Source organism: Pseudophryne corroboree, chromosome 1 (genome assembly GCF_028390025.1).
Source record: "Pseudophryne corroboree isolate aPseCor3 chromosome 1, aPseCor3.hap2, whole genome shotgun sequence".
Classification (NCBI taxonomy): domain Eukaryota; kingdom Metazoa; phylum Chordata; class Amphibia; order Anura; family Myobatrachidae; genus Pseudophryne; species Pseudophryne corroboree.
In genome coordinates, this window is record NC_086444.1 from 363,028,463 (window position 1) to 363,055,452 (window position 26,990).

The 26,990-nt window shown below is 46.6% G+C and overlaps 1 protein-coding gene across 3 annotated transcripts in view; it reads left to right on the top strand.

Moving 5' to 3' along the window:
* DGCR2 (DiGeorge syndrome critical region gene 2) overlaps window positions 1-26,990 on the top strand; it is a 235,362-nt gene that overhangs the window by 86,563 nt on the left and 121,809 nt on the right. For all 3 annotated transcript variants that reach the window (XM_063964807.1, XM_063964808.1, XM_063912969.1), the window contains one exon: window positions 23,689-23,811. In XM_063964807.1, the coding sequence (XP_063820877.1) occupies window positions 23,689-23,811 (123 nt within the window). The remainder of the gene's footprint in view (window positions 1-23,688; window positions 23,812-26,990) is intronic.

Here is a 26,990-nt window from a genome sequence, read left to right on the forward strand (position 1 = left end):
GGAGTGACTTTGGGCCTAAAATTGGGGTCCATTAAGGTCCAGATTTCGGCCCTATCCATTTTCTATCAAAAAGAACTGGCTTCTCTGCCTGAAGTTCAGACGTTTGTAAAGGGAGTGCTGCATATTCAGCCCCCGTTTGTGCCTCAAGTGGCACCTTGGGATCTTAACGTGGTGTTGAGTTTCCTGAAATCACACTGGTTTGAGCCACTTAAAACCGTGGAGTTAAAATATCTCACGTGGAAGGTGGTCATGCTATTAGCCTTGGCTTCGGCGAGGCGTGTGTCAGAATTGGCGGCTTTGTCACATAAAAGCCCCTATCTGGTTTTCCATATGGATAGGGCAGAATTGCGGACTCGTCCGCAATTTCTGCCAAAAGTGGTGTCCTCTTTTAATATGAACCAACCTATTGTGGTGCCTGTGGCTACTCGTGACTTGGAGGATTCCGAGTTACTGGATGTAGTCAGGGCTTTGAAGGTTTATGTAGCCAGAACGGCTAGAGTCGGGAAGACTGAGTCGCTGTTTATCCTGTATGCATCCAACAAGCTGGGTGCTCTTGCTTCAAAGCAAACTATTGCTCGCTGGATCTGTAACACTATTCAGCAAGCTCATTCTGCGGCTGGCTTGCCGCCTCCAAAATCAGTAAAAGCCCATTCCACAAGGAAGGTGGGCTCTTCTTGGGCGGCTGCCCGAGGGGTCTCGGTATTACAGCTTTGCCGAGCGGCTACTTGGTCGGGTTCAAACACCTTTGCAAAGTTCTACAAGTTTGATACCCTGGCTGAGGAGGACCTTGAGTTTGCTCATTCGGTGCTGCAGAGTCATCCGCACTCTCCCGCCCGTTTGGGTGCTTTGGTATAATCCCCATGGTCCTTACGGAGTCCCCAGCATCCACTAGGACGTTAGAGAAAATAAGATTTCTCTAACGTCCTAGTGGATGCTGGGGACTCCGTCAGGACCATGGGGAATAGCGGGCTCCGCAGGAGACAGGGCACATCTAAAAAGCCTTTTAGGTCACATGGTGTGTACTGGCTCCTCCCCCTATGACCCTCCTCCAAGCCTCAGTTAGGTTTTTGTGCCCGTCCGAGAGGGTGCAATCAAGGTGGCTCTCTTAAAGAGCTAGTTAGAAATGTTTTTTTTTAGGTTTCTAATCAGTGTCTCCTGCTGGCGACAGGAGCACTGCAACGAGGGACTTAGGGGAGAGACTTGCAACTCACCTGCCTGCAGGAGGATTGAAGTCTTAGGCTACTGGACACTGAGCTCCAGAGGGAGTCGGAACACAGGTCAGCCTGGGGTTCGTCCCGGAGCCGCGCCGCCGATCCCCCTTACAGACGCTGAAGAACGGCAGAACGGAGGTCCGGAAACAGGCGGCAGAAGACTTCAGTCTTCATAGAGGTAGCGCACAGCACTGCAGCTGTGCGCCATTGTTGCTACACGGCTCACGGATCTCGGTCACGGAGGGTGCAGGGCGCTGCTGGGGGCGCCCTGGGCAGCAATATAGAGTACCTTAGAGGCAAATAAATACATCACATATAGCCATTAAGGCTATATGTATGTATTTAACCCAGGCCAGTTTATTAAAAAAACCGGGAGAAAAGCCGCCGAAAAAGGGGCGGAGCTTATTCTCCTCAGCACTCGGCGCCATTTTCCTGCACGGCTCCGCTGGTGAGGAAGGCTCCCACGACTCTCCCCTGCACTGCACTACAGAAACAGGGTAACAAAGAGAGGGGGGGCATAAATTGGCGATATAATTATATATTGAGAGCGCATATATAGAAACAACACCTTCTAGGGTTGTTATATACAGTATAGCGCTTTTGGTGTGTGCTGGCAAACTCTCCCTCTGTCTCCCCAAAGGGCTAGGAGGGTCCTGTCTTCAATAGAGCATTCACTGTGTGGCTGCTGTGTGTGTCGGTACGTGTGTGTCGACATGTATGAGGACGAAGTTGGTGTGGAGGCAGAGCAATTGCCGATGATGGTAATGTCACCCCCTAGGGAGTCGACACCGGAATGGATGGCTTTGGTTATGGAATTACGTGATAATGTCAGCACATTACAAAAGTCAGTTGACGAAATGAGACGCCCGGCAAACCAGTTAGTACCGGTTCAGGCATCTCAGACACCGTCAGGGGCTGTAAAACGTCCCTTACCTCAGTCAGTCGACACGGGTACCGACACAGATGAATCTAGTGTCGACGGTGAGGAAGTAAACGTATTTTCCAATAGGGCCACACGTTATATGATCACGGCAATGAAGGAGGCTTTGCAGCTCTCTGATACTACTGGTACCTCAAAAAGGGGTATTATGTGGGGGGTTAAAAAACTGCCTGTATTTTTCCCAGAATCAGAGGAATTGAATGATGTGTGTGATGAAGCGTGGGTTACCCCCGATAGAAAATTGCCAATTTCAAAGAAGTTATTGGCATTATACCCTTTCCCACCAGAGGTTAGGGCGCGCTGGGAAACACCCCCTAGGGTGGATAAGGCGCTCACACGTTTATCAAAGCAAGTGGCGTTGCCGTCTCCTGATACGGCCGCCCTCAAGGATCCAGCAGATAGGAGGCTGGAAACTACACTGAAGAGTATATACACGCATACTGGTGTTATACTGCGACCGGCAATAGCCTCAGCCTGGATGTGCAGTGCTGGGGTAGTGTGGTTGGATTCTCTGACTGAAAATATTGATACCCTGGATAGGGACAGTATTTTATTGACTCTAGAGCAATTAAAGGATGCTTTTCTTTATATGCGAGATGCTCAGAGAGATGTTTGTACTCTAGCATCAAGAGTAAGCGCAATGTCCATATCTGCCAGAAGAAGTTTATGGACGCGACAGTGGTCAGGTGATGCGGATTCCAAGAGGCATATGGAAGTATTGCCATACAAGGGAGAGGAATTGTTTGGGGTCGGTCTTTCGGACTTGGTGGCCACGGCAACTGCCGGCAAATCCACTTTTTTACCTCAGACTCCTTCCCAACAGAAAAAGACACCGTCTTTTCAGCCGCAGTCCTTTCGCTCCTATAAAAAGCGACCAAAAGGACAGTCTTATCTGCCGCGAGGCAGAGGAAAGGGTAAGAAAGGGCAGCAAGCAGCCCCTACCCAGGAACAGAAGCCCGCCCCGGTTTCTACAAAGCCATCAGCATGACGCTGGGGCTGTACAAGTGGACTTAGGAACGGTGGGGGGTCGGCTCAAAAATTTCAGCAATCAATGGGATCACTCACAAGTAGACCCGTGGGTCCTGCAGATAATATCTCAGGGGTACATGCTGGAGTTCGAAAGGTCTCCTCCTCGCCGGTTCCTAAAGTCTGCTTTACCAACGTCTCCCTCAGAAAGGACGTTGGTTTTGGAAGCCATTCACAAGCTGTATTCTCAGCAGGTGATAGTCAAGGTACCCCTCCTACAACAGGGAAAGGGGTATTATTCCACACTATTTGTGGTACCGAAACCGGACGGTTCGGTAAGACCTATTCTAAATCTGAAATCCTTGAACCTGTATATACAGAAATTCAAGTTCAAGATGGAGTCACTCAGAGCAGTGATAGCAAACCTGGAAGAGGGGGACTTCATGGTGTCCTTGGACATAAAAGATGCTTATCTACATGTCCCAATTTACCCTTCACACCAAGGGTATCTCAGGTTCGTGATACAAGACTGTCATTATCAGTTTCAAACGCTGCCGTTTGGTTTGTCCACGGCTCCTCGGGTCTTTACCAAGGTAATGACCGAAATGATGGTTCTTCTACGAAGAAAAGGCGTATTAATTATCCCGTACTTGGACGATCTCCTAATAAGGGCAAAGTCCAGAGAACAGCTGGAAGCCAGTGTGGCACTATCACAAGTAGTGCTTCGGCAACATGGGTGGATTCTAAATCTTCCAAAATCTCAATTGACTCCGACAACACATCTGTTGTTTTTGGGCATGATTCTGGACACGGTTCAGAAAAAGGTATTTCTCCCAGAGGAGAAGGCAAAGGAGCTATCCGAACTTGTCAGGAACCTCCTAAAACCAGGAACTGTGTCAGTACATCAATGCACGAGAGTCCTGGGAAAAATGGTGGCTTCGTACGAAGCGATTCCTTTCGGCAGATTCCATACAGGACTGGGTCCTGGTGACTACGGATGCCAGCCTACGAGGTTGGGGAGCAGTCACAAAGGGAAGAAACTTCCAGGGTGTGTGGTCAAACCTGGAAAAGTCTCTTCACATAAATATACTGGAGCTAAGAGCGATATACAATGCCCTAAGCCAAGCAAGACCTCTGCTTCAGGATCAGCCGGTGCTGATCCAGTCCGACAACATCACGGCAGTCGCCCACGTCAACCGACAAGGCGGCACGAGAAGCAGAAGTGCAATGACGGAAACTGCACGGATTCTGCGCTGGGCGGAGAATCATGTCGTAGCACTGTCAGCAGTGTTCATCCCGGGAGTGGACAACTGGGAAGCAGACTTCCTCAGCAGACACGACCTTCACCCGGGAGAGTGGGGACTTCATCCAGAAGTTTTCAACATGATGGTGAACCGTTGGGAAAAACCAAAGGTGGACATGATGGCGTCTCGCCTCAACAAAAAGTTGGACAGGTATTGCGCCAGGTCAAGAGACCCACAGGCAATAGCTGTGGACGCTCTGGTAACACCATGGGTGTACCAGTCAGTATATGTGTTCCCTCCTCTGCCTCTCATACCAAAGGTACTGAGAATTATACGGAAAAGAGGAGTAAGAACAATACTGGTAGCTCCGGACTGGCCAAGAAGAACTTGGTATCCAGAACTTCAAGAGATGCTCACGGAGGATCCGTGGCCTCTACCTCTAAGAAGGGACCTGCTTCAACAGGGACCTTGTATGTTCCAAGACTTACCGCGACTGCGTTTGACGGCATGGCGGTTGAACGCCGGATTCTAAAAGAAAAGGGCATTCCTGAGGAGGTTATTCCGACTTTAATTAAAGCCAGGAAAGATGTGACCGCACAACATTATCACCGTATTTGGAGAAAATATGTTGCGTGGTGTGAGGCCAAGAAGGCTCCAACGGAAGAATTTCAATTGGGTCGATTCTTACATTTCCTGCAAGCAGGATTGTCTATGGGCCTAAAATTGGGGTCCATTAAAGTTCAAATTTCGGCCTTATCAATTTTCTTCCAGAAAGAATTGGCGTCAGTGCCTGAAGTACAGACTTTTGTAAAAGGTGTACTACATATACAACCCCCAATAGTGCCTCCAGTGGCACCGTGGGATTTGAACGTGGTTCTAAATTTTCTCAAATCTCATTGGTTTGAGCCTTTAAAATCGGTAGATTTAAAATACCTTACATGGAAGGTAACCATGCTATTGGCCCTGGCTTCAGCCAGGAGAGTTTCAGAATTGGCGGCTTTGTCGTACAAAAGCCCATATCTGATTTTCCATTCGGACAGGACAGAATTGCGGACACGTCCTCAATTTCTCCCTAAGGTGGTTTCGGCTTTTCACTTGAACCAGCCTATTGTGGTGCCTGCGGCGACTAGCGACTTGGAGGACTCCAAGTTACTGGACGTTGTCAGAGCATTGAAAATATATATTTCAAGGACAGCTGGAGTCAGAAAATCTGACTCGTTGTTTATATTGTATGCACCCAACAAGATGGGTGCTCCTGCGTCTAAACAGACGATTGCACGTTGGATATGTAGCACAATCCAACTTGCACATTCTGTGGCAGGCCTGCCACAGCCTAAATCTGTAAAGGCCCACTCCACAAGGAAAGTGGGCTCATCCTGGGCGGCTGCCCGAGGGGTCTCGGCATTACAACTTTGCCGAGCAGCTACGTGGTCAGGGGAGAACACGTTTGTAAAATTTTACAAATTTGATACTCTGGCTAAGGAGGACCGGGAGTTCTCTCATTCGGTGCTGCAGAGTCATCCGCACTCTCCCGCCCGTTTGGGAGCTTTGGTATAATCCCCATGGTCCTGACGGAGTCCCCAGCATCCACTAGGACGTTAGAGAAAATAAGATTTTACTTACCGATAAATCTATTTCTCGTAGTCCGTAGTGGATGCTGGGCGCCCATCCCAAGTGCGGATTGTCTGCAATGTTTGTACATAGTTATTGTTACAAAAATCGGGTTATTACTATTGTTGTGAGCCATCTTTTTAGAGGCTACTTCGTTTTGTTATCATACTGTTAACTGGGTTCAGATCACAAGTTGTACGGTGTGATTGGTGTGGCTGGTATGAGTCTTACCCGGGATTCAAGATCCTTCCTTATTGTGTACGCTCGTCCGGGCACAGTACCTAACTGAGGCTTGGAGGAGGGTCATAGGGGGAGGAGCCAGTACACACCATGTGACCTAAAAGGCTTTTTAGATGTGCCCTGTCTCCTGCGGAGCCCGCTATTCCCCATGGTCCTGACGGAGTCCCCAGCATCCACTACGGACTACGAGAAATAGATTTATCGGTAAGTAAAATCTTATTTTTACTTACCGGTAAATCTATTTCTCGTAGTCCGTAGTGTATGCTGGGCGCCCGTCCCAAGTGCGGACTTCTTCTGCAATACTTGTATATAGTTATTGCTTAAATAAGGGTTATTTTATGGTTGCATCAGGTTTATCTGATGCTCTGTTGTTGTTCATACTGTTAACTGGGTAAGGTTATCACAAGTTATACGGTATGATTGGTGTGGCTGGTATGAGTCTTACCCTGGATTCCAAAATCCTTTCCTTGTACTGTCAGCTCTTCCTGGCACAGTTTCCTTAACGGAGGTCTGGAGGAGGGACATAGAGGGAGGAGCCAGTGCACACCAGTATTCCTAATTCTTTCTTAAAGTGCCCTGTCTCCTGCGGAGCCAGTCTATTCCCCATGGTCCTTACGGAGTCCCCAGCATCCACTACGGACTACGAGAAATAGATTTACCGGTAAGTAAAATCTTATTTTGTTTTCCAGTACAGTACTGGTTTACTACCATTAAGCATACCTCCCAACTGTTCGATTCCAGCGGGGCAGTCCCGCTATTTGGACACTATCCCGCTGTCCCACCTGCGGGCCTCAGTGACCCGCGAGCTGGGGGTGCAGGTTGGGAGAGCCTGTGATCACCTCTGCTCTGCAAAGCAGTTGGTGATCACTGAATAGATGCATCTTACAGTGCAGGGAAGGGAGCAGGAGGCTGCTCAGGGAGTAATGAACACACCTCCAAAATGACTAACACGGGGTTCGTGCGGCAAGGTCATGGCCCCCTCCACTTGAGGCCACGCGCATCCACCAGAGGCTTCGCCCCCTTTTCGGGAGCAGTCGTGCTGCCGGCATGCAAGGTCCCGCTTTGTCTACGTCAAAGGTTGGGAGGTTTGCATTAAGTAGCAGTTATTATTAACCTTTCCTTCTAATTGAATGACTTCACCCAAACAATGCCAAGGTAATATGCCCACAAAATTACTGAAGTACAACAGTTACTGCTTAGTTCTGAGGTTTCCAAATGTGGTACTCAAGGCTGTCTAACGGTCCAGATTTTTAGTATATCCATGGCTCAGCACAGATGGTTAAATTAAATTGACTGAGGTACTAATTAGGTCACCTATGGCCAAGCATGGATATACTTATAACCTAGACAAATGATGGGGAACCTTTGGCACTCCAGCTGTTGAACTACAAATCTTAGCATGTCCAAATAACAAAACTGTAGCAGGGCTTGCTGGGATGTGTAGTTAAACAATAGCTGGAGTGCAGTGACCTAGGCTGTTAGGGTACCTTGAGGACCGCATTTGGGAACCTCTGGTTTAGTTAATTAAAAGGTTATAATAATGTTTTAGCAATAAAAGACTACTAAACCACTTTCTGTTGAATAAAGCTTGTATCTGAAGATATAGGGAGCGTTGCAGGGTGGGCTGCGTGATGTCACATGCAGCCGCTCAAATTAAGAAAATGGTGGACCGCCTGCATATGCAGCCTAGCTACGGCTGCAGGGGGTCGTCCACAGCTGCGACCACAATTAATTTGCCGTTGTAGCCACTGGGCAGGCCATTTAGCATGCTGGGCGGCCTTACCCTGCAATGGGCGGCCCCAGCATGCAAAAGAATGAATTGCAAATTCTGCTTTCTCTTACGTCCTAGAGGATACTGGGGTTCCATTTAGTACCATGGGGTTAAGACTGGTCCACTAGGAGCCATGGGCATTTTAAGAATTTGATAGTGTGGGCTGGCTCCTCCCTTTATGCCCCTCCTACCAGACTCAGTTTAGAAAATGTGCACGGAGGAGCCGGTCACGCTTATGGAAGCTCCTGAAGATTTTTCTGCATTTATTTTATACGGTCCAGAAATATTGGGACTTAGACACAATTCTCATATTTTGGGCTCTATACACCACCACAGTGGATTTGAAATGAAACAAACAAGATGTGCTTTAACTGCAGACTTTCGGCTTTCATTTGAGGGCATTTACATCCAAATTAGGTGAACAGTGTAGGAATTACAACGGTTTCTGTATGTGCATCCCACTTTTTAAGGGACTAAAAGTAATGGGACAATCGACTCAAAAGCTATTTCTCTGACGTCCTAGTGGATGCTGGGGACTCCGTAAGGACCATGGGGATATAGCGGCTCCGCAGGAGACAGGGCACAATAATAAAAGCTTTAGGATCAGGTGGTGTGCACTGGCTCCTCCCCCTATGACCCTCCTCCAAGCCTCAGTTAGATTTTTGTGCCCGGCCGAGAAGGGTGCAATCTAGTTGGCTCTCCTGAGCTGCTTAGAATAAAAGTTTAAGTTAGGTTTTTTTCTTTCAGTGAGACCTGCTGGCAACAGGCTCACTGCTACGAGGGACTTAGGGGAGAGAAGTAAACTCACCTGCGTGCAGGATGGATTTGCTTTTTAGGCTACTGGACACCATTAGCTCCAGAGGGAGTCGGAACACAGGTCTCACCCTGGGGTTCGTCCCGGAGCCGTGCCGCCGACCCCCCTTGCAGATGCCGAAGTTGAAGAGGTCCAGAGATCCAGAAACAGGCGGCAGAAGACTTTCAGTCTTCATAAGGTAGCGCACAGCACTGCAGCTGTGCGCCATTGTTGTCAGCACACTTCACCAACAGTCACCAACTGTCACTGAGGGTGCAGGGCGCTGGGGGGGGCGCCCTGGGCAGCAATGTATAATACCTTTTTATGGCTAAAATACATCACATATAGCCCTTGAGGCTATATGGATGTATTTAACCCCTGCCAGATCTCACAAACTCCGGGAGAAGAGCCCGCCGAAAAGGGGGCGGGGCCTATTCTCCTCAGCACACGGCGCCATTTTCCTGCTCAGCTCTGCTGTGAGGAAGGCTCCCAGGCTCTCCCCTGCACTGCACTACAGAAACAGGGTTAAAACAGAGAGGGGGGGCACTTATTTGGCGATATGATTACATATATAAAAATGCTATAAGGGAAAACACTTGTATAAGGGGTTGTCCCTGTATAATTATAGCGTTTTTGGTGTGTGCTGGCAAACTCTCCCTCTGTCTCCCCAAAGGGCTAGTGGGGTCCTGTCCTCTATCAGAGCATTCCCTGTGTGTGTGCTGTGTGTCGGTACGTGTGTGTCGACATGTAGGAGGACGATGTTGGTGAGGAGGCGGAGCAAATTGCCTGTATTGGTGATGTCACTCTAGGGAGTCGACACTGGAATGGATGGCTTATTTAGGAATTACGTGATAATGTCAACACGCTGCAAGGTCGGTTGACGACATGAGACGGCCGGCAAACAAATTAGTACCTGTCCAGGCGTCTCAGACACCGTCAGGGGCTTGTAAAAACGCCCATTTACCTCAGTCGGTTGACACAGACACGGACACTGACTCCAGTGTCGACGGTGAATAAACAAACGTATTTTCCTTTAGGGCCACACGTTTCATGTTAAGGGCAATGAAGGAGGTGTTACATATTTCTGATACTACAAGTACCACAAATAAGGGTATTATGTAGGGTGTGAATAAACTACTTGTAGTTTTTCCTGAATCAGATAAATTAAATGAAGTGTGTGATGATACGTGGGTTTCCTCCGATAGAAAATTATTGGCGGTATACCTTTTCCCGCCAGAAGTTAGGGCGAGTTGGGAAACACACCTTAGGGTGGATAAGGCGCTCACACGCTTATAAAAACAAGGGGCGTTACCGTCTCCAGATACGGCAGCCCTCAAGGAGCCAGCTGATAGGAAGCTGAAAAATATCCTAAAAGTATATACACACATACTGGTGTTATACTACGACCAGCAATCGCCTCAGCCTGGATGTGCAGCGCTGAGGGGGCTTGGTCGGATTTCCTGACTGAAAATATTGATACCCTTGACAGGGACAAGATTTTATTGACTATAGATGCATTTCTATATATGCGAGATGCGCAGAGGGATATTTGCATTCTGGCATCAAGAGTAAATGTGATGTCCATATCTGCCAGACGAAGACACGACAGTGGTCAGGTGATGCAGATTCCAGACGGCACATGGAAGTATTGCCGTATAAAGGGGCGGTCCATCGGACCTGGTGGCCATGGCAACAGCTGAAAAATCCACCTTTTGTTACCCCAAGTCACATCTCAGCAGAAATGGACACAGTCTTTTCAGTCTCAGTCCTTTCGTCCCCATAAGGGCAGGCGGGCAAAAGGGCCAGTCATATCTGCCCAGGGGTAGAGGAAAGGGAAGAAGACTGCAGCAGGCAGCCCATTCCCAGGAACAGAAGCCCTCCACAGCTTCTGCCAAGTCCGCAGCATGACGCTGGGGCAGTACAAGCGGACTCAGGTGCGGTAGGGGGTCATCTCAAGAGTTTCAGCACGCAGGGGGCTCACTCACAAGTGGACTCCTGGATCCTACACGTAGTATCCCAGGTGTACATTGGAAATTCGAGACGTCTCCCCCTCACAAGTTCCTGAAGTCTGCTTTACCAACGTCTCCCTCCGACAGGGAAGCAGTATTGGGAACAATTCACAGGCTGTATTCCCAGCAGGTGATAATCAAAGTACCCCTTCTACAACAAGGGAAGGGGTATTATTCCACACTATATTGTGGTACTGAAGCCAGACGGCTCGGTGAGATCTGAAATATTTGAACACTTACATACAAGCGTTCAAATCAAGATGGAGTCACTCAGAGTAGTGATAGCGAACCAGGAAGAAGGGGACGATATGGTGTCACTGGATATCAGGGACGCTTACCTACATGTCCAAATTTGCCTTCTCACCAAGGGTACCTCAGGTTCGTGGTACAGAACTGTCACTATCAGTTCAGACGCTGCCGTTTGGATTGTCCACGGCACCCCGGGTCTTTACCAAGGTAATGGCCGAAATGATGATTCTTCTTAAAAGAAATATGGACGCTTTCCTGATAAAGGCAAGGTCCAGAGAACAGTTGGAGGTCGGAGTAGCACTATCTTAAGTAGTTCTACGACAGCACGAGTGGATTCTAAATATTCCAAAATCGCAGTTTTTTCCGACGACACGTCTACTGTTCCTAGGGATGATTCTGGACACAGTCCAGAAAAGGATGTTTTCTCCCGGAGAAGAAAGCCAGGGAGTTATCCGAGCTAGTCAGGAACCTCCTAAAACCAGGAAAAGTATCAGTGCATCATTGCACAAGGATCCTGTGAAAAATGGTGGTTTCTTACAAAGCGATCCCATTCGGTAGATTTCACGCAAGAACCTTTCCGTGGGATCTGCTGGAAAAATGGTCCGGATCGCATCTTCAGATGCATCAGCGGATAACCCTGTCTCCAAGGACAAGGGTGTTTCTTCTGCGGTGGCTGCAGAGTGCTCATCTATGAAAGGGCCGCAGATTCGGCATTCAGGACTGGGTCCTGGTGACCACGGATGCCAGCCTGAGTGGCTGGGGAGCAGTCACACAAGGAAAAAATTTCCAGAGAGTGTGATCAAGTCTGGAGACTTCTCTCCACATAAATATACTGGAGCTAAGGGCAATTTACAATGCTCTAAGCTTAGCAAGACCTCTGCTTCAAGGTCAGCCGGTATTGATCCAGTGGGACAACATCACGGCAGTCGCCCACGTAAACAGGGCGGCACAAGAAGCAGGAGGGAAATGGCAGAAACTACAAGGATTCTTCGCTGGGCGAAAAATCATGTGATAACACTCTCAGCAGTGTTCATTCCGGGAGTGGAAAACTGGGAAGCAGACTTCCTCAGCAGGCATGACCTCTACCCGGGAGAGTGGGGACTTCATCGGGAAGTCTTCCACATGATTGTAAACCGTTGGGAAAAACCAAAGGTGGACATGATGGCGTCCCGCCTGAACAAAAAACTAGACAGATATTGCGCCAGGTCAAGGGACCCTCAGGCAATAGCGGTGGACGCTCTGGTAACACTGTGGGTGTACCAGTCAGAGTATGTGTTCCCTCCTATGCCTCTCATACCAAAAGTACTGAGAATCATAAGAGGGAGATGAGTAAGAACGATACTCGTGGTTCCGGATTGGCCAAGAAGGACTTGGTACCCGAAACTTCAAGAGATGTTCACGGAAGACCCGTGGCCTCTACCTTTAAGAAAGGACCTGCTCCAGCAGGGGCCTTGTCTGTTCCAAGACTTACCGCGGCCGCGTTTGACGGCATGGCGGTTGAACGCCGGATCCTGAAAGGGCATTCCAGATGAAGTCATCCCTACCCTGGTCAAAGACAGGAAGGATGTAACCGCAAAACATTTTCACCGCATTTGGTGAAGATATGTTGCGTGGTGTGAGGCCAAGAAGGCCCCTACAGAGGAATTCCAACTGGGTCGTTTCCTACATTTCCTGAAAACAGGACTGTCTATGGGCCTAAAATTAGGGTCCATTAAGGTTCAAATTTCGGCCCTGTCGAATTTCTTCCAGAAAGAACTGGCTTTAGTGCCTGACGTTCAGATGTTTGTAAAAGGGGTACTGCATATACAGCCTCATTTTGTGCCCCAGTGGCACCTTGGGATCTCAATGTTGTTTTGAGTTTCCTAAAGTCACATTGGTTTGAACCACTCACCACTGTGGACTTAAAATATCTCACATGGAAGGTGACGATGCTATTAGCCCTGGCTTCAGCCAGGCGTGTGTCAGAATTGGCGGCTTTATCATATATAAAGCCCTTACTTAATTTTTCATTCTGACAGGGCAGAATTGAGGACTCGTCCTCAATTTCTCCTTAAGGTGTTTTCTGTTTTTCACATGAACCAACCTATTGTGGTACCTGCGGGTACTAGGGACTTGGAGGTCTCCAAGTTACTTGACGTTGTCAGGGCCCTGAAAAATATGTTTCCAGGACGGCTGGAGTCAGAAAATCTGACTCGCTGTTTAGCCTGTATGCACCCAACAAGATGGGTGCTCCTGCTTCTAAGCAGACGATTGCTCGCTGGATTTGTAATACAATTCAGTTTACACATTCTGTGGCAGGCCTGCCACAGCCAAAATCTGTAAAAGCCCATTCCAAAAGGAAGGGGGCTCATCTTGGGCGACTGCCCGAGGGGTCTCGGCTTTACAACTTTGCCGAGCAGTTACTTGGTCAGGGGCAAACACGTTTGCTAAATTCTACAAATTTGATACCCTGGCTGAGGAGGACATGGAGTCTCTCATTCGGTGCTGCAGGGTCATCCGCACTCTCCCGCCCGTTTGGGAGCTTTGGTATAATCCCCATGGTCCTTACGGAGTCCCCAGCATCCACTAGGACGTCAGAGAAAATAAGATTTTACTTACCGATAAATCTATTTCTCGTAGTCCGTAGTGGATGCTGGGCGCCCATCCCAAGTGCGGATTGTCTGCAATACTTGTACATAGTTATTGTTACAAAAATCGGGTTATTCTTGTTGTGAGCCATCTTGTCAGAGGCTCCTTCGTTGTTATCATACTGTTAACTGGGTTCAGATCACAGGTTGTACGGTGTAATTGGTGTGGCTGGTATGAGTCTTACCCGGGATTCAATATCCTTCCTTATTATGCACGCTCGTCCGGGCACAGTATCCTAACTGAGGCTTGGAGGAGGGTCATAGGGGGAGGAGCCAGTGCACACCACCTGATCCTAAAGCTTTTATTATTGTGCCCTGTCTCCTGCGGAGCCGCTATATCCCCATGGTCCTTACGGAGTCCCCAGCATCCACTACGGACTACGAGAAATAGATTTATCGGTAAGTAAAATCTTATTTTCATGGACAGGAGTGGGCTATTCCCTCATTATTTCATCATCAATAAAGCAGGTAAAAGGTCTGGAGTAGATTCCAGATGTGACATTAGCATTTGGAATCTGTTGCTGTCGACTCTCAATATGAGATCCAAAGAGCTGCCACTATCAGTGAAGCGAGCCATCACTAGGCTGAAAAAAATCAAAACAAACCCATCACAGAGAAGAGAGCATAAACATGAAGTGTAGCCAAATCAACTGTTTGGAACATTCTTAAAAAGAAAGAGCACACCGGAGAGCTCGGCAACACCAAAGACCACGGAAAACAACTGTGGTGGATGACAGAAGAATGATTTCCCTGGTGAAGAAAAGCCCCTTCACAACAGTTACCCAGATCAAGAACACTCTCCAGGAGGTAGATGTATATGTGTCAAAGTCAACAATCAAGAGTAGACTTCACAAGAGTGAATATAGAGGGATCACCACAAGATGTAAATCGTTGGTGAGCCACAAAAACAGGAAGTCCAGATTAGAGTTTGCCAAACAACATCTAAAAAAGCCTTTACAGTTCTGGAACAACATCCTATAGACAGATGAGACAAAGATCAACTTCTGATGTATGGCTGCCAATGGAACTGGTTCCCTTGTATTTATTGATAATGTGACTGCTGACAAAAGCAGCAGGATGAATTCTGAAGTGTTTCGGGCAATATTATCTGCTCATATTCAGTCAAATGCTTCAGAACTCATTGGACGGCGCTTCACAGTGCAGATGGACAATGACCCGAAGCATACTGCGAAAGCAGCCAGAGTTTTTTTAAGACAAAAAGGTGGAATGTTATGCTATGGCCAAGTCAATCACCTGACCTGAATCCGATTGAGCATGCATTTCACTTGATGAAGGCAAAACTGAAGGGAAAATTACCCAAAAACAAGCAGGAACTGAAGATATTTGCAGTAGAGGCCTGGCAGAGCATCACCAGGGATGAAACCCAGCGTCTGGTAATGTCTGTGTGTTCCAGACTTCAGTCTGTAATTGACTGCAAAGGATTTGCAACAAAGTATTAAAAAGTGAAAGTTTGATTTGGGATTGTTTAGTTTGTCCCATTACTTTTGGTCCCTTAAGTGGGAAGCACATATAGAAACCGCTGTAATTCCTACACCGTTCACCTGATTTGGATGTAAATACCCTTAAATTTAAAGCAGAAAGTCTGCAGTTAAAGCACATCTTGTTGTTTCATTTCAAATCCATTGTGGTGGTGTATAGAGCCCAAAATATGAGAATTGTCGATGTCCCAATATTTATGTACCTGACTGTATGTTTATTTTCAGGCAGGTCTGGTTAGCACCAGCCTGCCTGCTTCGTGGGACTTAGGAGGAGGTGAAACGGCCCAAACTCTTGAAGGGTTAATGGTCCCGTTCCCTGCTGACAGGACACTGAGCTCCCGAGGGAACTATTCGCAAGCCCCACCACAGCGAGCATACATTCCTGCAGCTCGCCGCCACCCCTAACAAAGCCAGAAGAAAGAAGAGTGGTGAGTACTAAGCCGGCATCCCGACTAGCGGGTCACCGGCCATTATGTCGGCGTGAGGGTATGGAGACGCACGGGCTTCTAAATGGGGCGGAATGTGTCTCCAGACTCGGTACACAGCTGCGTCTCAGTACACTGTACACCGTACCCACACTGGCAAAAACAGCCTTAAAATGGTTTTCTATCCATTTTAAGCACCAGATTACTTCGGCCAGTATAAAAAAAAAAAGCGGGAAGACCGCGTGCCATTGAAGGAGCGGATCCTTTACTATGAGTGGATCCATCAGCTCACCAGCGCCATTTTCCCTCTGCAGTGGACACAGATGCAGACCAACAGGGACACGCAGCTCCTCCGGAGAGACTCCAGATTACCTCAGCGGTACCAGAGGGTCATAGCAGAGGGGGGGGGGGAGCAATTCTTAGTGTACCAGGGTACTTAGTCTGCAACCCAGCTAAGCTTGGCATTAGCGATAAGGGTGCGGTGGGCGCTGGCTCCAAATAACTCTGTCTCCCTGAAGGGCTCTTTGTGGGTTAATTGTGCTTAACCTTTTCCTGTGTGTGTGCTGTCACATTTACATTATGTCAGGCAAAGAGTGTGTTTCTTGTACAGCGGAGTGTTCCTCTTCACCAGGGGGCTCAATACTGAGTACTCAGGGCAGTGTACTTTCCCAGAATAGCGGGGCTGAACCGGATTGGGTTACTTCCATTAAGGGACTGATCGCCAATATTTCTACGAAATTATCCCGCAATGAAAGAGAGACGCAATACTTAAGACAAACTGTGTATGAGTTTATGAATAGAGAATCCGTCCCTAAACCAGTGTCTCAATCCCCTCCCATTTGTCCGCAGAAACAATCTCTGGACCATATCCTGCAGTCTGACTCTGACGGGTCAGACATGGAGGAGGGTGAGGTGGATATGGAGGGGGGGCAGCTACTCTGTCCCAGGGAATAGGGGCTTTTATAGAGGCTATCAGAGATGTTCTGCAAATTCCTGATAAAGTGTCAGTGAGTGTGAGGAGTCTTATTTTAATGTAAAAAAAAAGTCCTCAGTCACTTTTCCTGCGTCAAAGGAATTGAATACCCTGTTTGAAGAACCGTGGGCTAATCCTGATAAGAAATTTCAATTCCCTAAAAGGTTACTCTCATCTTTTCCTTTTCCTTTGGAGAATAGGAAAAACTGGGAAGATCCACTGATAGTGGACACATCAGTCTCTATGTGATGGTTTGCTTAATGCACACACCACCGATTATGGCAGTGTCAGCACGCATGGGCTAGTGGCTACGCCAGTGTACTGCTGATGCGGACTCCAGGAAAGGCGTGGAAGGCCAATCATTCACAGGAGAGGCCTTGTTTGGAGACGAACTAGACAAATGGATCTCCAAAGCTACTGCAGGTAAGTCTATGTTTCTTCCTTCCGCAGATCCGCCAGCCAGGAAAGCTTATTCAGCTTCAAATTTACAGTCCTTTCGGGCAGCCAAGTTTAAGGGCAAATCCAGAGGTGCTTCTACGTCTTCCATGTCATGACTGTGGTTTTTGTGAACCCGATGTTAGTGAAGTCTGTGCGGGCAACTGGAGGACTATGTGACTATTAGGCTGGTCTGTAGGAATCGGTGAGAAGAAGGAGCAATCCCTGACCGGGGATAGAACCCGGGCCTCGGCAGAGGAAGCCGTATCCTGACCACTGGATCACCAGGGACTTTGATAGCAGGATGATGAATGTATAGGTGAGACTGTACTGTATATAGTGTCACAGGAGTAGGTGCTTATGTACTCAAGGTTACTGGCAAGATAGTAAGACGGAATGGTTACTGGTGAGACTGATAACCGGGCTGGTTACCGGTGAGACTGGGATGCAACTGTAATGCGGGCTGGTACCGGATATAACTGGAAATGCAACTAAAAGTAGAACGATGACTGTGGCTGTAACTTTAGGACGAGGCTGAAGAACACTGCGGCTGTGACTTTAAGATGAGACAGTAGAATACTGCAGCTGTGGTTTTGAGTTGAGACTGTGGAATACTGCGACTATGACTTTAAGATGAAACTGTGGAATATTGCAGCTGTGGCTTTAAGTTGAGACTGGAATACTGTGACTTTAAGATGAAACACTGCAACTGTGCATTTAAGTTGAGACTGTGGAATACTGCGACTGTGACTTTAAGATGAAATTATGGAATACTGCAACTGTGCCTTTAAGATGAAACTGTAGAAATACTGGACATCAATGGCACCACAAATGTAATCCAAACTGGGTAGCAAAGGAACAGAGTTTTTACAGGAACTGAAGTACAAGGGTTACCTTTAGGGAGCTCAGCTTCAAAGCTCACACAGAGCTGTGTGTGACACGAGGAACTGGCAGAGTTTCCAACGCCAGTCTTCAGACTTATACTTCCTTGTCCTTGGTGATTGGTGAGGAGTGTCAGATGATTCAGAGAGTCTCAGGCTGGCACAGGAATGGACAGCTCTGGGTCAGGTGAACAGTCACTGTCATGTGAGTACTCTAGACTAGGCTGTAAAGTGGAGTGAGGCCTAGCAGGCAGAGAGAACACTAAAGCCTGAACTTCTTGCAAACAGAGGATGCTGGCTTTTAGGCCTAAACTTCAGATTGCTGAATTCAGACTCGCACAGAAGATCACCACAGGTGGAGCTCGTTAACGATTACCTTCCAGGCAGAGAACTCAGGACTCAGGAAACTCATGGTATTGGCAAGCTGTTTATCCCAGTGAGCAGAAAGATGCAGTATCCAGGATAGATATGGCAGAGGTAAGTCACCAAATATGAAAACTACAGTCAGGATCGTGACATTCCAGAGGTGCAAGAGGTAAACCACGCAAATCAGCAACTGCAGGTGCTCAGGAACAGAGCTCAGGCTCTGATTCATCAAAGCCTTCAGCATGACGGTGGACCTCGATACCTGGATGGCTGTCAGGTGGGAGTCCGACTAAAATGCTTTAGTCACATCTGGTCAAGTTCGTGCCGGGATCCCTGGGTCATAGATCTTATTTCCCAGGGCTACAGACTGGAGTTACAAGACCTCCCACCTCACAGATTCTTCAAATCAGGCTTACCAGCTTCACAAGAGGCAAGTATAACTTTACAGCAGGCCATTCAAAACCTGGTACAGACTCAAGTCCTTGTTCCAGTTCCACCTCATCTGCACAACAAGGGGTACTATTCCATCTTGTTTGTAGTACCGAAATGGGACGGTTCGGTACAACCGATCTGAACCTCAAGTCTTTGAATCCGTTCTTAAGAGTGTTTAAGTTCAAGATGGAGTCTCTGAGAGCGGTGATCTCAGGTCTGGAGGAAGGGGAATTTTTAGTGTCTCTGTATTTCAAGGTTGTGGACCTTCACATTCTGATCTGGCCGCCTCATCAGGCTTCTCTCCGGTTTGCACTGCAGGACTGTCACTACCAGTTCCAGGCCCTGCCATTTGGTCTCTCCACGGCACCGAGGGTATTCACCGGAGTGATGGCGGAGATGTTTCTCCTTCGCGAGCAGGGAGTGAACATAATGTCGTACCTGGACGATCTTCTGATAAAGGCGCCGTCCTGGGAGAGGTTGCTAGACAGCATTGCCCTCTCAACCAAACTTCTCCACGATCACAGTGGATTCTGAACCTTCCGAAATCTCACCTGGTGCCAACACGGAGGCTCCCATTCCTGGGAATGATACCAGTCGCAGAAAGTGTTCCTTCCGTTGGAAAAGGCATTGGTAATCCAGTCGATGGTTCGGGATGTCCTGAAGCCAACCCGGATATCTGTGCATCTATGCATTCGCCATCTGGAGAAAATGGTGGCCTCTTACGAGGCGCTTCAATACGGAAGGTTTCATGTAAGACCCTTCCAGCTTGATCTGTTGACAAATGGTCCGGATCGCATCTTCACATGCACCAGAGGATCCGTCTGTCGCCAAAAGCCAGGATCTCCCTTCTGTGGTGGATACAGATTTCTCACCTCATCGAGGGTCGGAGGTTCGGAATTCAGGACTGGATCCTGTTAACCACGGAAGCAAGCATAAGAGGTTGGGGAGCAGTCACCCAGGGGATACGGTTTCAAGGAAAATGGTCAAATCAAGAAGTCCTTCCAGTTAACATTCTGGAACTTAGGGCCATATACAACGCCCTTCTGCAGTCCTCACATATTCAAGATCGGGCCATTCAGGTCCAGTCGGGACAATGTGACTGCAGTGACGTACATAAACCGACGGGGCGGAACGAAAAGCAGAGCAGCAATGTCAAAGGTGTCTAGAATTCTCCTCTTGGCAGAAAAAAACGCTGTGGCGTTGTCAGCGGTCTTCATTCCGGGAGTAGACAACTGGGAAGCAGACTTCCTCAGCAGACACAACCTGCACCTTGGGGAGTGGGGCCTTCATCTGGAAGTGTTCAGGTGCTTGACATCTCCGTGGGGATATCCACACATCGACATGATGGCCTCTCGTCTCAACAAGAAGCTCAAGCGGTATTGTTCCAGGTCGAGAGACCCACAGGCAGTGGCGGTGGACGCTCTGACGACTCCATGGGTCTATCAAATGGTGTACGTGTTTCTTCCACTTCCTCTGATACCAAGAATTCTGAAAGGATAAAAAGGAAAAAGGTTCAAGCATTTCTCATTGCTCCGGACTGGCCAAGAAGGGCCTGGTACGCGGACCTCCTGGAGATGCTCCTCGAAGATCCATGGCCTCTACCTAAGCGTGAAGATCATCTGCAACAGGGCCCATTCGTCTATCAGGACTTACCTTGGGTACATTTGACGGCATGGAAGTTGAACGGCTGATTCTAGCCAGAAGTGGGATCCCTAACAAAGTTATCCCGACTATGATCCAAGCCAGAAAGGGGGTAACGTCTAAACATTACCACTGTATTTGGAAGAAATGCATCTTCGTGTGAGGTGAAAATATTCTGCTGTGGAATTTCACCTGGGACGTTTCCTGCTTTTTCTGCAGGCAGGTGTGGATGTGGGCCTATGTCTGGGCTCCATAAAAGTCCAGATTTTGGCTTTGTCCATTTTCTTTCAAAAACAATTGGCGTCTCTCTCCCTGAGGACCAGACCTTTTAAGAAAGGTGTTCTGCGCATCCAACCTCCCTTTGTGCCACCCACGGCACCTTGGGATCTCAATATGGTGCTGCAGTTCCTCCAATTGGACTGGTTTGAACCGTTACAGGAGGTTGACGTAAAGTACCTTATGTGGAAGACCGTCACACTGTTGGCCTTGGCTTCAGCAAGACGTGTGTCGGAGTTGGGGGCGTTGTCTCACAAGAGTCCCTACTTAATTTTTCATGAGGACAGAGCTGGACTCGTCAGCAATTTCTTCCTAAGGTGGTGTCCGCGTTTCATATCAACCAACCTATTGTGGTTCTGGCTGTTACGGACACCTCTTCTACTTCAAAGTCTTCGGATGTTGTGAGGGCTTTGAAGGTGTATGTAAAGAGAACAGCTCGTCACCGGAAATCTGACTCGCTGTTCATTCTCTATGATCCCAATAAAATTGAGTGTTCTGCTTCAAAGCAGACAATTGCACTCTGGATCACGTTCACTATCCAGCATGCTTATTCTACTGCAGGTTTGCCGGTTCCGAAATCTGTACAGGCCCACTCTGCTAGGTCGGTGGGTTCTTCCTGGGTGGCTGCCCGGGATGTCTCTGCTTTACAGGTCTGCCGAGCAGCGACTTGATCAAGTTCGAACACATTTGCTAAGTTCTACAAGTTTGTTACTTTGACCAAACTGAAGGTCCTCAGAGGGCAATCAGTTCTGCAGGATCCTCTGCACTCTCCCACCCGGTTTGGGAGCTTTAGTACATCCCCGTGGTACTAAATGGAACCCCAGTATCCTCTAGGATGTAAGAGAAAATAGGATTTTAATTACCTACCAGTAAATCCTTTTCTCGTAGCCCGTAGAGGATACTGGGCGCCCGCCTGGTGCTTCGTTCTTCCTGCACTATTACTTGGTTAAGTATTGTTGGTTCAGCTGTTGCTGTTCCTGTTTAAAGTTGGGTTAGCATAGCTTTCCTCTGTTTGTGTGTGATGGTTCGGAATCTCACCATTATCTATCCTTCTCTCAAAGGTGGTCCGTCTCCTTGGGCATAGTTTCCTAGACTGAGTCTGGTAGGAGGGGCATAGAGGGAGGATCCAGCCCACACTATCAAATTCTTAAAGTGCCCATGGCTCCTAGTGGACCAGTCTATACCCCATGGTACTAAATGGAACCCCAGTATCCTCTACTGACTACGAGAAAAGGATTTACCGGTAGGTAATTAAAATCCTATTTTTTAGCAGAATTTGCAATCCGTACTGTATAACCCCCATAATTGGTAAATGCTGAAAAACTTTTTCCAAAATTCGTGAGAATTTTGACCTCCAGGTTTCTTCCCCAGCCGTGTAAAACGGCTAAACCTGTCTAAATTCCTGCTTTGGGAGTCCAGTGCCGAGTTTGCGCGCACTTTTTTTTTTCTCTCGCACTTAAGCAAAAAGTGTGACCTGCTGGGTGCCCGAACAGCAGTAGAATTAAATTGCTGTGGGCGCGATTAAGACAGTTGAATTGGCCCCTTATGGTAGGCACTTACTGCTCTACATGTTTGTTTATTAAAATAATGAGTATTTCCCAACTCCAATGTACATTTTACAGATGTCCTCAATATGACAGTTTAATTTTTTCCACCTGTGAATCTTGTGTCGGCCAGTAATGAATTCTCTTGTGCACTAATTAGGAGAGCTGTACAACAGTCACTGTTAAGCTGGCCATACACCAGACCAATATTCATCCATTTGGTTGTAATGAAAATCTGGTTATGTATGGGACATATCACGATTAGCCATTTGCTCCGAAACTGAAAAACAGACAAAATGGTCATTCAGTCAAGTTGGTTAAATCTGGTTAAAATTTAGACCATTTTTGTTCATTTTCTGGTGTTTGGGAGAAAATTACTCATATGCTACAATACATTACCAGATTTTCAGTGTAACCAGCCAAATAGATAAGTTAGTCTGGTGTATGGCCAACTTAAATTATATAAAAAACATCAACACATCTTTAGCAACACACATTGCAATAGTGTTGCAGTGTTTTTAATGCTTCATCGATGTTGCGCCATAACTTTCAATCAATATGGGTCTCTTGGGCAAGTTACATATAATAATAATAATAATAATAATAACAGTAATAATTTATTATTATCATTATCCAACTGTAGTAAAGTCAATCTACAAATGTTTTGTCATACTGACTTTTCTAAGCGTGTAAAGCAAAAATATTTTTTCTTTGAAGCTTTCAATTAGTGTCAAAGACTAATACCCCGTACACACTGCACAAAAAAACAGGTATCACGGGTCACTGGGCAGTGTGAATGGGTCGCTGCCGAATTCCCGGGTCGCATGACCTGGTAATTGAACCCGGGAATAAAGAAGGGTTATTACCGGTGTCGGGCAGTGTGAACAGGTTACCTGGGTTGATGCAAACCGGCACCCGTTCACAGCATAGGGAGTGGCAGCGAGGAGATGATCTTATATCCAGCGCCGCCTCTTTCCTCACCCCCGAATGGCAACCTGACTCAGGATATTGCCGGGTCGGGAAGCCACCCCATTCACATTGCTAAGGTCCAATGTCAGGTCGCACCCGGGAATGACACATTTGCAATTGCAATGTGAACGGGGTAAAACAGGAATTTTTTATTAGTTAAAATTGTGGATTCATAAAGACCTTTTTAAAATGCTTGCAGATCAGTACAGTGATTTGTTAGCATGGTTGTAGTTATAAGAAAATACAAATGTGCTGCTTCTGTTTATCTGGAAGATTCTGATTTTTGAATGATGCTTAGATCTTATGGTGAACATTGACAACTCTGCAAACTGATTCTTTTAATGGGTTTTGTTTGCTTGTAGGGTGTTCTGCTAGTCCATACCCTTTTGAAGTCTTCATGACTTTATCACCATTCCTAACTGTAGGAAAGGTACTCAGTGGTCCTCTAATTAGCATATCGAAAAACTTTTTTTATTCCTTTTTGATTTTCAGGATATTAGGATAGAAGTGACAGTTTTTTAGTTTAATATAAAGTGATTTAGGTCTTCGAATAAGAGGTAAATATTTTTTCTTTTTTTTTTTCCAGAACTGCGCTGTACACCTGTGCAGTTTGCGTGCCACAGTGGTGCCATCCAGTGCATTCCCTTGAACTGGCAGTGTGATGGATGGCCAACCTGCGAGGATGAGAGTGATGAGGTAAACTGCCCGGGTAAGTCCTGCCATTATCTCCATTTTACATGCTTTGCTCGTTATCTGCATTTTACATACTTTGTATATTCACTATAGTGAACTGTATTGTTTGCTACAATTTTTTTTTTTTTTTTAAGTTTGTTTATTTTAGTCACTAGGTGGCTGATTTATCACCATCCGCATTCGCACCAATTGCAGTGCAATTATTGTGTACATTGCATGGATGTATCCATAATCGCATGCAGTGACAGAGCTTGAATTATTGGTTTGTTTGTTTTTTGCAAAGAATACCCCGAGTTCGTGCTGCGAATGCTCCACCATTGCTACTACCGCCACCAGGTGCCCCCATTGTGACTAACATCAGACACACGTAGCTGATCACGGCAGTTGGGTCACTGCGTAGCTTTCTCTGCCTGGGGTAGAGAAAGTGGTACAAAAGTAAGGATATCGCAGTGATCCTTGTGATTACGCCAGCTGCAGCTGGCATAATTATCACAGGGCTCATTGCGGGTTTTCTGTCTTTCGGGTATATTCAATTGAAGTCGAAAACTGCCGTCTGTCGAAAAGACGGCAGTTTTTGACTTTTTAAGGTCGAATCCTGATTCGACCTATTCAATATTTTGCGACCAGTCGATAAATTTGACTTGTCGAAAAGCACGTAGATTGGCGGAATAGCTGCCGATCCACGCGTTGATTTCGAAAACGGGGCCAAATCCGGCAGGTTTTGGCCCCCTTTTAGACCATCTCAGTCAGACATCAAAATGATGTCGGACTGAGATGTGGGGACAGCCGGCGGGCATACAGGGAGATCAGCGCTACAGTAGCGCTGCAGCTGGATGTCACTCACCCGCCCGACCTCACGGCAGCTTCCACACGGCTCCAGCATGCTGCTGGAGCCGGGTTGGAAGCTGCCGTGAGGTCGGGCGGCTGAGTGACATCCTGCTGCAGCGCTACTCCCCCTTCTCCTCCTCTGGGTCCCATCTAAATTCGACTTGAAAAAGTCAAATTTTAGATGGGATTGAATAGGGGTTGTCGGATCCATTCCGACAAATACTTGTCAGAATGGATCCGACTTTAATTGAATATACCCCTTTGTGTTTCACGAAAACTGTTCCAAAAGCCTTAAATGCATTTGAGTGAAATTAAAATAATGTGAAAAGAGTGTGAAAACACCCTTTTTCACATTTGTTTGAATAAAAATAATTTTAATAAATAGTCCCCTAGGTGTGAAAATACATCTTAGAAAGGTGGAGCAGTAACCTAAACTATTTTGAGTGTGTCCTTGGCTAAATATAGCTGTAAAGGTCATTAGTATCTTGTGTCCGACACAGAGGACCACTGCTAAGCTGTAGGTTGATGCTATCTTTAGTGTCTAACAGGATGTGACTAGAAAATATGTTCTACCTACCCCTAGATAAAATATGATCATAGAACATTGAACGTGGCACATTCGAAGGACTGCATGTGCAGCCCTCTAACCTTCAGATGTGCTACATAGAACTCCAGGAGGGAGATCATGTGGTGCAAATTGCGCATCCCTCCTCCGGTGAGCTCACATGTGCTTCTGGCACTGCTGGCCTCCCACTGTGCAGAGGTTAACGTGTAATGTGGAAGTTGGCTGCTCGGGGCAAAGAATAATATCCAGTTCTCTGTTTTATGACTGCAGAGATTTAGCCACTGTTAGAATTATTATTCAGAAATATGAGGCCGTGGATTAAGCTCAGCGGGGCATGAATGAAATAATAAGAGCTGGGGCTAAGGGGGGGACGGGACATTAAACAGGAAATCAGGGCCCCTTGTTGCTCAACAGTAGTAAATAGTATGTGCATTTGAGTTGCCATATCAAGACAACCAAATGCAAACAACTGTATGGTAAATATACGTTTTCGTGAAAAACACTAAAAGGTAAAGCAGTGCATTTAGTAAAAGTTTAGCATTACCCATCGAAAAACACACTTTACAAATTAAAATGGATATACAGGTTGAGTATCCCATATCCAAATATTCCGAAATACGGAATATTCCGAATGACGGAATTTTTTGAGTGAAACTGAGATAGTGAAACCTTTGTTTTCTGATGGCTTAATGTACACAAACATTGTTTAATACACAGATATTGAAAATATTGTATTAAATGACCTTTAGGCTGTGTGTATAAGGTGTATATGAAACATAAATGAATTGTGTGATTGTACACACTCTTTGTTTAATGCACAAAGTTATAAAAAATATTGGCTACAATTACCTTCAGGCTGTGTGTATAAGGTGTATATGAAACATAAATTCATTCTGTGCTTAGACTTAGGTCCCATCACCATGATATCTCATTATGGTATGCAATTATTCCAAAATACGGAAAAATCCGATATCCAAAATACTTCTGGTCCCAAGCATTTTGGATATGGGATAATTAACCTGTACCTGTATTATGTACATAAGTTATTCGAATCAAATTCACTGATTTTATCACACCGCACTCTTCTTTTTTCTTTTTCTTTTGAAAGCTGATTGAAGCTTCGCCATGTAACAAAATCATTTAATTTTCAAAATAACACTTTATGAAAATGTACAGCATATCAAATTCCATAAAGGCATAGAAAAAGAGAAAAAAGAAAATGGCAATGAAAAACTGTACTGACACACATATTAGGTTAAAGAAATCTTTAACCAAGTTTAGCAATATCGAAAGTCAAAAGGAAATTGGGGGATCATTAAGGAAAATAAGGGTCTCCTACCACAAAGTTTTATGACAACATTGAGATATAGCTTCTTTAGTAGTAACCAGCAGAACCTCCTACAGCCATGGCCAAAACTTTTGAGAATGACACAAATATTGGTTTTCACGAAGTCTGCTGCCTCAGTTTATATAATGGCAGTTTGCACATACTCCAGAATGTCATGAAGAGTGATCAGATGAATTGCAATTAATTGCAAAGTCCCTCTTTGCCATGACAATGAACTTTATCCCAAAAACATTTTTTCTGCATTTCAGCTCTGCCACAAAAGGACCAGCTGACATCATGTCAGTGATTCTGTTGTTAACACAGGTGAGAGTGTTGACGAGGACAAGGCTGGAGATCACTCTGTCATGCTGAGTTAGAGTAACAGACTGGAAGCTTTAAAAGGAGGGTGGTGCTTGAAATTATTGTTCTTCCTCTGTTAACCATGGTTACCTGCAAGGAAGCGTGCAATCCATCA